This window comes from Kwoniella shandongensis, chromosome 2 (genome assembly GCF_008629635.2).
Source record: "Kwoniella shandongensis chromosome 2, complete sequence".
NCBI lineage: Eukaryota > Fungi > Basidiomycota > Tremellomycetes > Tremellales > Cryptococcaceae > Kwoniella > Kwoniella shandongensis.
In genome coordinates, this window is record NC_089288.1 from 109,640 (window position 1) to 124,343 (window position 14,704).

Below are 14,704 nucleotides of genomic sequence, written 5' to 3' on the forward strand. Positions count from 1 at the left end.
CCCTAAAAGGCAAATTATGAGCACCATACACTGTGCACATTATTGGTTTAATACCAGACATTGCAAAGAGAACCATGTCCTAGAGATGTCAGTGATAAACATGCACAAGGCTTACTATTTCTTTCCCTGCCTTTGATGACCCAGTCTCCAACAGCTTCTTCAGCATTTCTGGAGGCCAACCACATTCTCAAGGTATGATTCTCTTTGGTGATTTTTGAAATTGTATTCTCCAGGCTCTCTATCTGTTCAGTCAGATCATTCAGTAGCTGCTTCTTCTTGTCACTCTGCTTCTTGTTGCGTGCCTGATGAATAACAATTCAGCTTCAGTAAAATGCCAATATTGGACAACACTACACTTGTGGGGCAACACATACCTTATAACCCACTAAATTGTCTTCTCTTTCCTTTGGACTCATATTTTCTCTGTCTTTCTGTCTTTTCTTCGCTTTTGCCAATTTTGCTGTTTCTTTCTGCTCTTCGCTCATATTGTCTCTGTGCTTCTTCTGAGACTTCGCATTAGATGACCTCATTCTTTCTTTCTGATCGTCAGTCATGTTGCCTCTGTATTTCATTTGGTAGGCTACATTAGATGATCTCAAAGCTGTCCTCTCCTGTTCATTCAGACCTGCTCTGCGATTCCTTTGATGTTGTGCATTGACCAATCTGTTTGCTTTTCTTTGCTCCTCACTCATATCCTTTCTGAGTCTCTTGCTTGGGGGCTTTGTGGACTTCTCGTCCTGGCTGACAGAGTGAGTGGCAACCTCTGATGTCTCAGGTCGCAATGTTTGCAATCTGCCAAGATCAGATATATATGCCTCGTGTCTGTTGAACCCCTCTCCATAGGTTGCAGTCATGACAGAACCCTCAAGCTATTGAGTAATGTTTGCATCAGCAGATGAGCATCCGCCACACGATGACTGTGAGGCTCACACAGGGCAAGATAGTATCTGCAGGATTCACTGTATCCACTGTTGACACCCTACTATCACCTACATAGGTATGATTGAATGGAGAAAGCTGATTGCCAGAAAGTGTGGTAGGTATGTTGAGATCAGGATATGCTTCTTGAGCATAGTTTGCCCTATGATATACAGAGTTTGTGTCGCTGTGTTGTGCAACAGGGAATGTGTTTGGGCCATAGCCGTCAACATAGGCTTGGGCAGATTTGAAGTGAGCAGAGTACTGCTGCGTGAAGCGGTTGGTGTGGGCAGGATGAGAGTCTTCATACTAGGTCACAATGGTTAGCTACCATTGTCTGGCCTCAATTGTGACTTACAGGAGGTGGCATGACACATTCCTGATTCCCATATTGCTGATCAGACAGACACTCGTTCTGGTTGGAGTGATAATATGACATGATTTGTCAATGTTCCCAGTGTCTGCTTGTAGGCAGACCTGAAATGGTTCAACAAAACAAGGAGATGATGCTATCTACTGCAGAATGGTTCCTGCAGCATGAAATGACTTGGACTTAACTGGACATGTATATCAATTAGGAAAGAGTCAGGAAAGAAAAGTTGGGAGACAGATTACATCCTTGTAGATGTCCCCCTTGTATACCCACCGGTGCAGCTAATGTAGATGTATAACAAGGTTGCCAGAAGCGAGTTTATGACTACTTCCTTTGGAACATAGCTCCTAGAGAACCCCTTGTCTGTATAACCTTTTATGGTGAAGCTTAAGGTCATTATTGCAACCCACCTCTACCCCTCTACCCCAATGACATCACTAGCCCTGATCATGTCCCCACCCATGACCCCAGTGCAGATGAGACTGATGGAGAAGAATGTAAGAAGCCAAGCCTTACTTGTAGTGGCTCTGGCTAGTAGTCCGAGCGCCTAGCAGGACACCCCACAACCCTTCTTTCCATCCAACCTAGGTGTCACTATGTCAGATCACAGCTATAAGACCTGTAACATGTAGATTCACAATGAGACAGTATCCATCACAAGCTGAGGGGCTAAGGCAATGCACTGAACACACTTTGGACTACTGAATGTCTGAAAATTCAGGTTATTTATTGGACATCCATTCAGTATATGGCCAAGAGATAATGAGGTATACTTCCTGCATGGGACAAGTCATGCCTGATCCGACATTTCCATCTTATGTGTGCTGTGTGTGTGCCGCACTGCCATTTGTCCCCAGCTTGCACATCATTGGAGCTTTATTCAGCTTCATCAGCTTCAGGATCTGTGAGAGTTATATCCACCTCATAGCTTCTCATTTTATCCTCCCTGGCCACAGCTTGCAACTCTGCTTTCCACCCATCGCTTGTCCAGGGAGGAAGCTTCTTGTTGGTGTAGGTCTCTTCTGACCGTCGTGCAGTGTCCAGCTCATCAAGCTTCTTTGTCAGAGCATGAATAACCTCCTGACAACCTCGATCATCCAAGAAACCAGATTCATTGACATCGTCAAGCTTTGACTCAGATTCTGGGTCATATGGGAATTGGTTCAGTGGGTGATCTAGTTGGGGAATTCGAAAGCTGGCAATGAGTTGGTGACGACTCTTGATTGTGGAATCTGTTTTGCTGCGACACAGCCGCCACTTCAACTGAGTGGGCAGATAATGAATGGTCCATTGTTGATTTGCCTTCCCGCTTCAAGCAGCTCCTGCAAGGTCTTTCGAGAAGATGGACGATGGGTGTGTTCCGGACATGGACTGGATGCAAGTGGTCCAAGGGTATAAGTGTCACCAGTGGAAAGTTCAATAGTAGAGTGGTCAAGGGTGGAATTGGCAGCAGTAGAACCATCCACAAAAAATGCAGTGTCTTGAGTGTGTGTATCGGACATGATGAGAGAGAAGCTGTGAAATACATTGGTCTGGAAATTCAGGTGTAAAGTTGATAAGTGAGAACTGATTGATTGCTGTTGTTGAGAACTGATTAGTTGCTGTTGTTGAGAAAGAGAAGAAGAAAAACTGAAATGAACATCTAGGATGACAGCCTTATATACACAACTTTCCAGCTACAGGCCATTGGGGAATGATCTAAAAGAGGCCGTGTTTGGGAAACTCTTTTAAATTGTAGACCCTCGAAACCTTCTTGAAACCAGCCCGAAACCTCTTTGAAACCTCCTTGCAATGTCCTTGCAACATCCTTGGAGATCGCCCAAACACCTCCTTGAAGCTCAAATGGAGGTTATATCATATTGTGACATGACAGAAGATCCCCGTTAGATCTGTCTTTGTCTTGATGACATCAGTTACTTTGTGTGTGACATCATCAGTGACATAATGACATTGATGCCGTTGTGTGTGCAGGACAAATCTGCAGGAGCGCAAGCTCATATGGTGTTACATATGACGTCCAATGATGTGATCAGACGGTGTTTAGCTATGTCGTTGACAGACAATGAAACACATATGTTTGTTTCATAGCTGCATTTCGTCTTGATGACACCAAATGACATCATGATGATCTCACAACGACATCAACGTGAATGTACATGGTGGAGCACACTGCGAGATCCCAAGCTCTGTTTGCACCCTGGCATTGAGACTCCTTGAAATTCATTGTGGGTTATGAAACAGTATGTTGCAACCAGAAGCCATATTTCTGTACTGTATTGGCAGGAGAGTCTGGACAGTGATCATATTCACAGACTCACAATTGCCCTGTTAATGTCAATGGTTTCACCACTGTTATGAGCTCATCAATGGCTTGATCAATGACCTCATCAGTTGTACCATCAATGACCTCACCTGCACAACCATTGATCTCCTCACCAGTGACCTCATCAGCAACCCTGACCAATTCATCATCGTCAATCACCACACCAATGCGCTGATCACTACCCTGATCACAAGCACGGTTTCATAAAGTTACCAATGTCATTGTTGATGACACCAATGACCTCATACAAAGACCACTTGAGAGAGGGATCTATAATCATCCTCACATGGTGAAACACTTTCCACCTGCACCTGGGGTCTACCCTCACTTTGCCTAGCAGTGAGTGCTATCCCCTCTCCCCTTCTGCATACCTCTTCCTCTTTTGCAGAAATCCAGAACGCAATAACACTCGTTCTGGTGTTACACGTGACACCATTGGGCCAACCCTTAATGGTGAGATATATCTTGAGAGTCTCCCCGTCTAAGTCCCAACGCGAAAGCAGCATCAAGTGGTTCAAGTATTTCTGGTTGGTTGTGGTAGCAGCACAACAGAAATGAACATAGTACGCAGATAGTGGTGTGAGCCTTGCGTCCTTAGTTTCTTGTGTTCCTCATACCAGCTTCTGCTCGTTCATACGTTTCTCGACTCGTTAAGCCGACATCTTGCAGCAAGGGGGTCATACATCGAGAAATAACAGAGAGCATTGACGACACTGCAGGACGTTAAGGCCTAATGTCGTGAACACCATTTATCATCTGGGTGAGCTGACGAAACAAACCAGAGCTCGTTAAGTTCATAGGAGCCGCGAATTGGGATTTGTATCCGGTCAGTACAATCATCCCTTTCCAAACAGTGAGAGGAATTGCGTGTGTGAGCGGCCAGTATCAGTGATCAGAGCAAACGATGTTTCGATTGCTATCAGCGGCTAGTTTCGAGTGAAGGAAGTGGATGTCGCCAACGCTGTCATGTTGGCATGAAGATACGTAGCATCATCTAATTATACAGGTAGAAACGATATGGGTCAAAGCAGGACGTGTCAAAGTATTACACTACCGTCTCTTTGGCTTTTGCACCAGTGTGAATCCATCCTCATCCACGACCGGTTCCTCCTTCTCCTTTGGTTGAGCAGGGACAAGCGCCGGTGCCTCGTCCACATCCATCCCTTCTTCCCCATCATCATCGCTATCCGCATCTTCTCCATCTGTATCCGCGTCTCCACCACTCGAAGCTTTGACACCCGTTTTTCTGACTTCGTCGGCCTTTCCTTCCAATGCTCTGACGAGTGTCTCGGGATCTGCTCCGGTAGGCGAAGCGAGGAGATCTCGCCATAATCTGACCAAGTCAGAAGCGACAGAATCGATCGAACCGTCCTCCAGATTGGCGTCAAACTCATCTGACAAGATTTGGGTCAAGAGATCGGCAATATCGTCATGATCCAATGGAGGGTCGTTCGCCGTCGCAGGGTCAACGATAGCAGCGCCGGTGGAGGATGTTCCTGCGGGGGATGGGAGGTAGGTAGCTCGTGATTCGAATTCGTCAATGAGGGTAGAGGCGAGCCATGTTTTCTTCTCAGAAGAATCAGGTCCTCCCCATTGTTCGGTGACGGCGATCGTAAGTGCGGGCCAGAGATCGAGCAAGGCGAGAGTGCCTCGTGCAAAGAGAACGATAGTAGGTGAGGTGGTGGTGGACATGATGTGAAGGTCTCGGAGGATGTTAAGTGGCAATAGGTATTTGGTTGTTTATGCGTCCTTCAGCGTTCGACAGTGTTCGTGATTGATCGGTGAGTTCGTTTGATACTGGGCTGAGCTCCAGAAGCTACGGGTACTGGTAGGTGCTTTTATAGTGGTCCGCGCGGATAAGAGCTGGGAAGTGAATGCGTTGTCATATAGAGGTCTACTGCATGCAATAGCAACAACACACTTCGCATTGAAAAAATCAGAAGTGAGGACCGAACCGTCAGAGTGGAGGTTACATCACTCAATCGGAAAGTACGGCGATAACCCAATGTGGCACCTACCACGTGGTTCTCAACCTGCTGCCCCGCAGTCCCATTCCTCCACGTCGCGACGAGCGTTCGCTAACTTACAACTTCAAGATGCGATCATTGTCTATTGACGCAGCTCATCAGCTTGATTACGATACGACAAAAGGGCGACAATCGATAGAAGCCCAAAATGCGTACGACATCGTTCTTCCTTGCGCCGTTCGTTGCGCTCCTGGGGCTGGTATCCGCTCGTTCAGCAACTGGTGATAGGGTGTTGGTTGTCCTTGAATCTGCGGTATCGAAGGACGACTATTCAAAGTTCTGGGGATCATTGAAAGGTGAGTTATACATCTTAAATAGAGCGAGGGGGGAAGAGTCTAGTCGCTGATCTTTGCCGTTTTGATCTCGAAGCGCGAGGTTTCGAACTTACCTTCAAGGAGCCGAAAGACAAGGATACGGAGTTGATCAAATATGGTCAAAATCAGTATGACCACTTGATTCTCTTCGCGCCTACCACGAAGTGTGAGTTTCACTCGAGTGTCTGGTATGAGCTTCATCTATCCCGCCTCACTCCTACTGTATTCCCGAAGGTCCAAGCTAATGTATGCTTGCGTGATTTAGCCTTCTCCCCCTCCCTGTCATCCAAATCAATCCTCGAATCCCAGTTCGGCGGACTCAATACACTCTACCTCCTTTCTCCCAACCTCACCGAAAACCAGCGAGAACATCTCCGCGAATACGATATCGAGTTTGTGGATCCTAAATACACTTTGATCGATTCATTCTCTCACGTCTCGTCCGCTTCCGCTTCCTCTGTCCTCCTCCCCTCCACCTCATCTTTGGTTCCCAACGATGCTGTACTTTCCCCTTCGACTCTGTCGGGAGGACCTATCGTCTACCCTCACGGAACAGTCCACACCGCCGGACTCAACCCGTACCTCTTCGAGGTGTTACACGCTTCCAAGACGGCGTATGTCGGTGAAGAAAGAGTCTTGACAGGCGACGAGGCGGAGGTTGAGAAAACTGTCGGAGGAAAGGGCAGTAAGGAACCTGTTGTCAGTGGGAAGAAGGCGGCTTTGGTCAGCGCTTTCCAGACGAGAGATAATGCAAGGGCCGGATTCGTCGGAAGTGGTGAGATGTTGAGTGATAAATACTGGGGAACCAGCGTGAAGACTTTGGACGGAAAGACGTGAGTCCAGTCGAATTCATCAATCGATTGACCCGATCGAACGCTGACGAATCGACTGGTGATTAGCGTTGAGACAGGAAATGCCGAATTCGTCTCCGACTTCACCAAATGGGTCTTCCAGGAGACTGGAGTGGTCAAGATTGTGTCGTCCACTCATTTCCGAGCTGGCGAGACTGAGCCTAGAGACTTGTACACGAAGAAGGACGACATTGTAAGTGCTTACTGTTTTAGGCCTACTTGGAGGTATCTATGCTGACCTTGTCCAATATTAGACTTTCTCCTTGACCCTCGCGCAACACGTGTCCACTGAGAACGGTACTGCCAGTCTGGCACCCTTCCAGGTCTCAGATCTCCAACTCGACTTCACTATGCTTGACCCTCATATCCGAACAGCACTGGTTGAGGACATCAACTCTACTAGCGATGTCGGCACGACTTACACAGCGAGGTTCAATGCACCCGACCGACATGGTGTTTTCAAATTTGTGGTGGAGTACTGGCGACCTGGGTAAGTATACCATTTCACATTTCCACAACGCACCTCTAGCGAGGGAAGGAGGACCGAGCTGACTGAGTATCGTCACATACAGATGGAGCTACATCCGATCTTCATCCACAGCCTCGGTCGTCCCATTACGACACGACCAATACCCTCGTTTCATTACTGGTGCTTGGCCATACTACATCGCTGCGATCAGTACCAGTCTCACTTTTTTGACATTCTGCGCTCTGTGGGTGTCATTAGGCGAGACTGATAAGGATAGAAAGGGCAAGAAGAAGGTTGAATAGAGGGGAAGCATAGTAGAGTAGAAGATAATGCATAAGATACCCTACCTACCTACGAAATGACTGTTGTGGCTGCCACCTGTATTATCAGTTACGTAATGATACTTGGTCAACGCGGGGTAAAAGGGAAATTCGAGGACTGCGGGGAAGTTGAGGTTCGCTGGACGTGGATGATGATTCGTAGTTCACTCTCTCGCAACCTGCGAATAAACCCGTAACCCTTGCTGCTTGTCACTCTTGCTCGTCTCTTCAAACACCTCTTATAGTCTCAAGAGGACCTCATAGTTTCAACATCAATACTCCTCACTCATACTTGCTCTGCTCTGAGACACGGCTCGAAAATCAAGAAATCGAAAAAAGGGTGTCCAAGCTCGACAGTCAACAGTCGGCGTCATCGTCATCAAGGGGCAGTGCACCGCACAAACCTCATCTCATACTTTCCATCCCTCCTTCTCACTCCGTTGACCGTCGCGTAGGTTGGTTTTTGATGCCGCGTTGACCTTTTCTTGTCGTCCTTATACAACTTATAATCGATATACAATCCCTCCTCCAACTCATCTATTGGATACTATAGTTTACAGGTCTTGCTTCATACCCTCATCGTTTCACACCCTTTTGACAATTATAGACTTTTCTCCTTGACTACGTGTCTCGTCTTCTTCTCCGTATATTCATACACGCTACCATCTTTCTGTCACTTCTGCCTAGTCTTTGTTCGCCATGTCCGAACCCACTCGTAGCCAACGGTCTAGCTTGTCCCCCGACAAAGTCGCAAGCTTCAGAAGCAAAGAGGGTAGGACACCTCCACCACCTGCTCCTAGTGCAGCGTTCGCAAGGCGGTGAGTGCTCTTGTCCTCACCGATACACGCGGTCCCTATAATTCTTCACGCATGTCACGACGCCGAGCTGTGCGTTGGCTCAGAGTCTCAGCTGACACATTTACGGTATCGCAGAGCTCGCGAGATCAGAGATGACGAAATCGGAAAACCTACTTTTAAGCCTGTTATAGATCCCCCAGAAGACAATCAGGATGGTGATGTCCCCGTGATAGATTATGGAGTGTCCTCGGGCTATAGAAGAGCAAGGGCTGGGTGAGCCCGCATTTCCTCGCGTTTCGATTCTGCTTTACTCATCACTGACGGCCCCCTCTGCAGTACCATGCCTTCTAGCCTTCAAGACGCTTCCCAACGTTACACACTCCCTGACGAGTCCCCGGCTACCGTTGCTGCATCATCTAATCCCTCCACTGCGTCGTACCAACGCACGTCGGCGCTATCGCCCGCTTATCCACCATCGTCTTCTGCTCGGCCTGCCCTCCGACATGCTGCTTCGTCAGCCGCCAATCTCGAGAACCCCAGTACCAGCAATCGACTGCGCTCTGGATCTCTTACTCTTCCCGGAGCTGGTCTAGGTGATGCTTTTGGTCACGGACCATTCAGCAACGCTTGGCTATCCAATCCAGGTCTCACCTCTTCTGCCACTACTCCTGCACGATCTCCACTAGGTCAACCGGTGCGACCAACAGAAGAAGAGCTGAACGCTTACACTTCTCCATCCGAATCTGCTGCTTCCCTTGCCACGGACGATCTGAACTTTTCAACTCTCGGCTATCTCGGACTGGAAGAGAGTACCGACCTCCCCCCAGCTTCCATGTCGGAGCTACGAAGCCAGCATCAAAGGGCTATCGCCAATTCTGGACCAGCTAGCCGACTTCGTGCAAGCACCGTATCCAACTTTGATCGACCTTTCAGACCCTCCGTCACCACCGACAACGCTTACAATCGCGACACAAACGCTTATGACCTGAGACAAGAGGAAGAGGCTCTGGCTCGAGCTATTGAAAACCTTGGAATATACGATTCCAATGGCTATATCTCCAATCATCAACTTGGCAACCTGTATGCTCCGTCTAGCTTGTTCAATAAAGATGCTCATCGACCTCGAGCCACCACCATTGGCGCGTTGGATAATCCGAATCGAAGGGGAAACCGGAACCCAGGTTATCTTGCGTCAATCCCACAATCACCTGTTCAACTCGACCTCATGAATGCACACGCTCACGCCCACGGCCTTGGGACACCTTATGGCTACTTAGCCAACGCCAGATCAGAGCGAGACTTGATGATGGGTAGGGCGTCAAGAGACTCAAGTCGAGGACCAAGATTGTCCATATCAAGTCACACCTCCAGAACAGGTACACCGGACGTAGATAAGGGAAGCTCGACGCCGCAAGTTCCGACGAGAAGTCTGTGGATTGGTAATCTGGATGTGAACGCTACGAGTGATGCTCTGCTACATGTCTTTGCACCTTACGGAGACATCGAGAGCGTGAGAATGCTTCCCGAGAAGGTGAGCTTATTTTGCCCCGAGTGACGCACGACACAGCTGACATATCATACAGACCTGCGCTTTCGTTAACTTCATGGACAAAACCGATGCCATCCGGGCTCGAGACGATGTGCTCAATCGACTGGGAGGACATGTCGCCGCTCTTTCAGAGACTGCTCCGGTCAGGATTGGTTTCGGGAAGATCGATTCAGCACCCAACGGTCCTTCTCTTACTGCCGCTGCTCCCGCCCCATCAGGCCTGGTCTTCACGAGCGGCACAAACGGCACTCCAGGTGTCACCGTTCCCCCTCCTTCCACGGCGGCCGTGGTCACGACTCCCGACCAGGCAAATGATCAGAGCTCATTGCCCACTCGAGCTCTTTGGATCGGCAGTATCCCTGGAACCACTTCTCCTTCCACCTTGCTGCAAATCTTCTCGCCCTTCGGACCTGTGGAATCAGCGAGAGTGTTGATGAACAAGGTGAGTTGCTTTGGCAGGCCTGTCACGAGAACAAAAGGCTAATCTGATTCCTACAAATAGTGCTGCGGTTTTGTCAACTTCGAAAGGCTGGACTCTGCCGTTTCCGCGCGTAACGCTCTCAACGGTCGTGACATCCTCGGAAGCGATGTTGGTGCCATCCGGATAGGCTTCGCTCGTGTTCCAACTCGATCACCTAATGTTGGAGAAGAGGAGGATTTCGATTCGACGCCAGGCAAACTTGGTGATGCTCTCGACGTCGTCAAGGGTGCTGCGGCCGTATCGACAGAACAACAGCTTTCTGTTGAAGGTGGCGGTCTGGAGAACTACCGAAGTCCGCTCGTCCTTGACCTGGTCAAGCAAGGCGTCCATGAACAGGTCCTAGAGAAGGGGCTTGGAAACGACGGAGTTGTCTCTGAACAGCAAATGATCATGCAAGTGTTCAGCACTGGGGCGGACGAGGATGGCGATATCAAAGCAGCTGCCGGTGAGTCGTAACATCCCGGACCTCGACCGACTACTGACAATCCGAGTATAGAACTTCGTCCTCCAACTACCTACTACACGTCAATCCCTGTCATTGGAGACCGACCCACAAGAAGGTTTGACTCTAACCGCCTCAAGGAATTGAGGAAGAAGCTTGATTCCGGACAATGTGGACAAGAGGAGCTGGACGCTATCACTGTCGAGCTGATGGAGGACTGTGCTGAGGTGAGTGCAACACCAAGAAAGCGACAATCGTAGGAGTGGGAGCTCTCAGCTGACTTGTAATCATCCAGCTGTCAAGCGATTACATCGGCAACACTGTGATCCAGAAGATCTTTGAGAGAACATCACCAGCGCTTCGAATGTCAATGTTGGAACGTATCGCACCTCACCTGGCTACCATCGGTGTGCACAAGAACGGTACTTGGGCCGCACAGAAGATTATCGAATGCAGTACGACCGACGAGGAGCGCAAAGTTGTGGTTTCCCACCTCCGTCCGTTCGCTCCCCCACTCATGTGCGACTCCCTTGGTAACTACGTCTGTGCTGGGACTCTCAAGTTTGGGGCGCCATACAACGATTATGTCTTTGATGCTATGATCGACAGGATGTGGGACATCGCCCAGAATCGGTTCGGTGCTAGGTGTATGAGGACCTGCTTGGAGAGCCCAACAACTAGCTTTTTCCAGAAGGTATGTTGACTACCCTAGAAGCGATGATCGAACACCAGAGCTGACTGAATCTCGTCGATAGAAACGGATTTCAGCCAGTATCATCCTCAACTCCATTCCTCTTGCTACCAATCCAAATGGTGCTTTGCTATTGACTTGGCTGGTTGACAACTCCAACCTGCCCGGGAGGTACAACATGCTTGCCAACCGATTCATTCCTCACATTGCGCACTTATGCACTCACAAGCTTGCATCGCTTACCGTTCTGAGGAGTGAGTAACGCACTTGCCCCTCAATCAGGCTTGACTGACACCATCACCCCTCTTCTGCAGTCATCACCCAAACGTCCGAGCCAGCTGCAAGCACCAATCTGGTCCAGTCTATCTTTACCTCCACCAACGATCAGACTCTGACCGAGATCCTAAGCGACACGAACAATGGTAGTCAAGTTATTGGCAAGATCCTCGCTGTCAACACAATCGCTCAAGATCAGAAGACTAAGATGATTGAAACAGTCCGACGAGTCCTGCCAACCATCAAGGCGTCGAACACACCGCCTTACAGGATGTTGCTTGAAGCTGTCGGCCTGCCTGTTCCCGCTGGGTATATCGGCAACAACTCTCCTTTCGGTCGACCTCAACAACAAGCGAACTGGAGTCCTCAGCACCATCAACCACAACATCACCAACAGTCGTTCGGTCAACAGTTCTATCCCTATCATCAACCGGTCAACGGATCGCCTGTCAACCCGGGTTTCCCTGGCGGGAACGGTATTCCAGTTGGTCAAGTCGGCGGCGCTTTATCTCCGTTGATGATCCCGCAGAACATGCCGCTCGGTCAATCTATGCGGGGAGGTCCGGGTGGGCCAGGTGGAGGTAGTCCGAATGTTGGCAAGAGCCCAAGGACCCCACTTGCGCGACAGCAGGGGAGGATGAGCCCTGGCAGCTCGATGATGTCGCCTGGATCAGACCCTTTCAACCCAGTGAGTATACTTTCTCTACCACTCTGTATAGTCGTATAATGAGTACGCCAGAGGAAGTTGGGTGCAACGGGCTGACATGGATTGCCGTTTTTTAGTTTGCATCGCCTAGCATCGATCTTCCTTATGCTCATCAGGCGACAATGCGACTCGGTTCGGCCCTCTCCCAACCTCCTGTCACTTTCGAGCCTCAGCCGAACATCGGTGGGCTGGGCATCATGGGTCAACAAGGCGGTGGAGGCAATGGGGTATACTATCAGCAGAACGTGAGTGGAATCTTCAAATCGATTTCTGTGAGCTTAACGACTGACTTTGAGACTTTGACAGAGACCTGCGATGTTCCAAGCTGGCGGATATCAGTAGTCGGCTTATCCATATAAACGGCGTTGAGATGGGTTTTTAGAGAGATCGCTCGGTACGGGGAAAAGCTGGAGGAGATTCATGACGGACTGTAAAGATCAACAACCACGACAACCACGAAAATCTATCACACCGAACCAAAACGAAAGAAGAAAAACGACAATAACACATACATATCAATGAATGCGGCGAAGTCGACAACGTATAGATTGCGTTGGCGTTGAAGCAGTCCGAAATTCATTTGTCTATATTTGCATTGATACATTACATACATAGGTACATACAGAGAAAAGGTGAAATGAAAGATATGAAGTCAAACACATGCGGTGCGCGAGTCGGGTGTTTGACATGGCAGAACTTGGACACTGGTGCCGGTAATGATCCAGATGGACTCTTACGCAAATCATCGAATGAACGCTTTGCGGGGTTGCTCAAGCAGGATACCTCAGTTCCCTAAGCGTGAACGAGAACTGGTTTGCGCAGTGCCGTGTGAATCCCTTCTGGTCGTGCATATCCTGACAGCGTATGACACACACACTCGTTTCGCTATATTTGAACACGCCGAGGTGCGGTAGCTAAGCCTAGCGTTTCAATGATAACGGCGGTGCCGATCTGGATAGTCACTCGGCGTGAATCGCTTGATCCTGACCCCATCCTGCTGGAGAAATCCGGATATCTACGTGGTCTAAATGACCCAAGAAACAATTAATGAAACGGGGCGTTGCTCCACAACGGTACTGCCGTGCTCCAGATGCTGTCGTTGAGGGAGACGAGCCAGGAAACAACGAAGGTGCCACGCAGATGGACTGACATTAGTCGGGAGACCCCCATTTGCAATGCTATTGCACAGCTCTGAGGGAGTGTTGTGGCCTTGGACTGACTGAAGGCTAAGGGATATCGTCAAGAGCGATAGTGAAGGTCCGGTGTATGACTTTCAATCGGGAAATCACTAAGGAAAAAAGTACGGAAATGAGAATAGCCATTCTCCTATATATCCATCCATCCATCCATCCGTCTATCCGTCTGTCCATCTACGTTGAGCGATATTCTACAACTCGGCGAGTTCGTTGAATTATACCGAATAACAGATGGGTTTGTTGAATGAAGTTCGACGAGTTCGACGAGAATAGCAAGTAGAGCGGCGAGTGCGTCGGGATCTTGTAGGTCACGTGATGTATGTGGCAGTGACCGGCAGTGACCGTCATGGCAGGTCTGTTGTATGAGGTTCTATGACTTCGACGAGGATAGCGAGCGGGAATATGCGTGCATTGGGATCTGACCGGTCAAGTGATGTATGGGGCAGTGACTGTCCTGCCAGTAAGTGACAATCATTGTGAATGTCACTTGTCAAGATCCCTAGAGGTGTACATGTTTACAATACACCCCCTTGTGCAGTGACAGGTGATGATGACCTTTGAACTTTCCCTTTCAAATTGTGAGACAAGGTATCATATAACACCAACAATGGATCCTTTCAGGCCTGATCAATAAGGGATACCAGAGAGTGCTGCATGCCTGTATATAAGGCAGGCAAGTGGCAAAGTACCTGCAACATGTTTTCTCCTTCTTTCTTCATCATCCAACAACCATTCAGAATCAGTTGCACTGAGAAATCCTACTCAGATAGTCATCTTGAACCCTATTTCCTACACCATCAGCATGTCCAAGCGATCAGATTGGCCCTTTTTTGCCCATGCGGCCTGGTTCTACAGACCAGGCTTCCCCTTATCCCAAGCCAAAATTGAGTACACTAAAGGTGGTGATACAGTTACAAGCATGTCCCTCACATATGAAGTCCCAGCATCTGTGAGAGGTAGTGCAAAATCGA

At 49.0% G+C, this 14,704-nt stretch overlaps 3 protein-coding genes across 3 annotated transcripts; 2 read left to right on the forward strand and 1 right to left on the reverse strand.

Annotated features, from left to right (window-relative positions):
- Window positions 1–4,664: 4,664 nt before the first annotated feature.
- Window positions 4,665–5,306, reverse strand: CI109_100757 (uncharacterized protein; the record flags this gene model as incomplete). Its single annotated transcript, XM_032008489.1, has 1 exon — window positions 4,665–5,306. One exon carries the CDS (start codon window positions 5,304–5,306, stop codon window positions 4,665–4,667), a length of 642 nt encoding a protein of 213 aa, XP_031857227.1.
- A 483-nt stretch (window positions 5,307–5,789) lies between these two features.
- Window positions 5,790–7,577, forward strand: CI109_100758 (uncharacterized protein; the record flags this gene model as incomplete). Its single annotated transcript, XM_032008490.1, has 6 exons — window positions 5,790–5,937; window positions 6,011–6,121; window positions 6,221–6,788; window positions 6,855–6,999; window positions 7,061–7,296; window positions 7,379–7,577. 6 exons carry the CDS (start codon window positions 5,790–5,792, stop codon window positions 7,575–7,577), a joined length of 1,407 nt encoding a protein of 468 aa, XP_031857228.1.
- Window positions 7,578–8,294: 717 nt separating this feature from the next.
- On the forward strand, window positions 8,295–12,879 carry CI109_100759 (uncharacterized protein; the record flags this gene model as incomplete). Its single annotated transcript, XM_032008491.1, has 11 exons — window positions 8,295–8,413; window positions 8,528–8,665; window positions 8,729–9,923; window positions 9,976–10,383; window positions 10,444–10,867; window positions 10,919–11,091; window positions 11,160–11,558; window positions 11,620–11,809; window positions 11,870–12,519; window positions 12,615–12,782; window positions 12,844–12,879. 11 exons carry the CDS (start codon window positions 8,295–8,297, stop codon window positions 12,877–12,879), a joined length of 3,900 nt encoding a protein of 1,299 aa, XP_031857229.1.
- Between the last annotated feature and the right edge of the window lie 1,825 nt (window positions 12,880–14,704).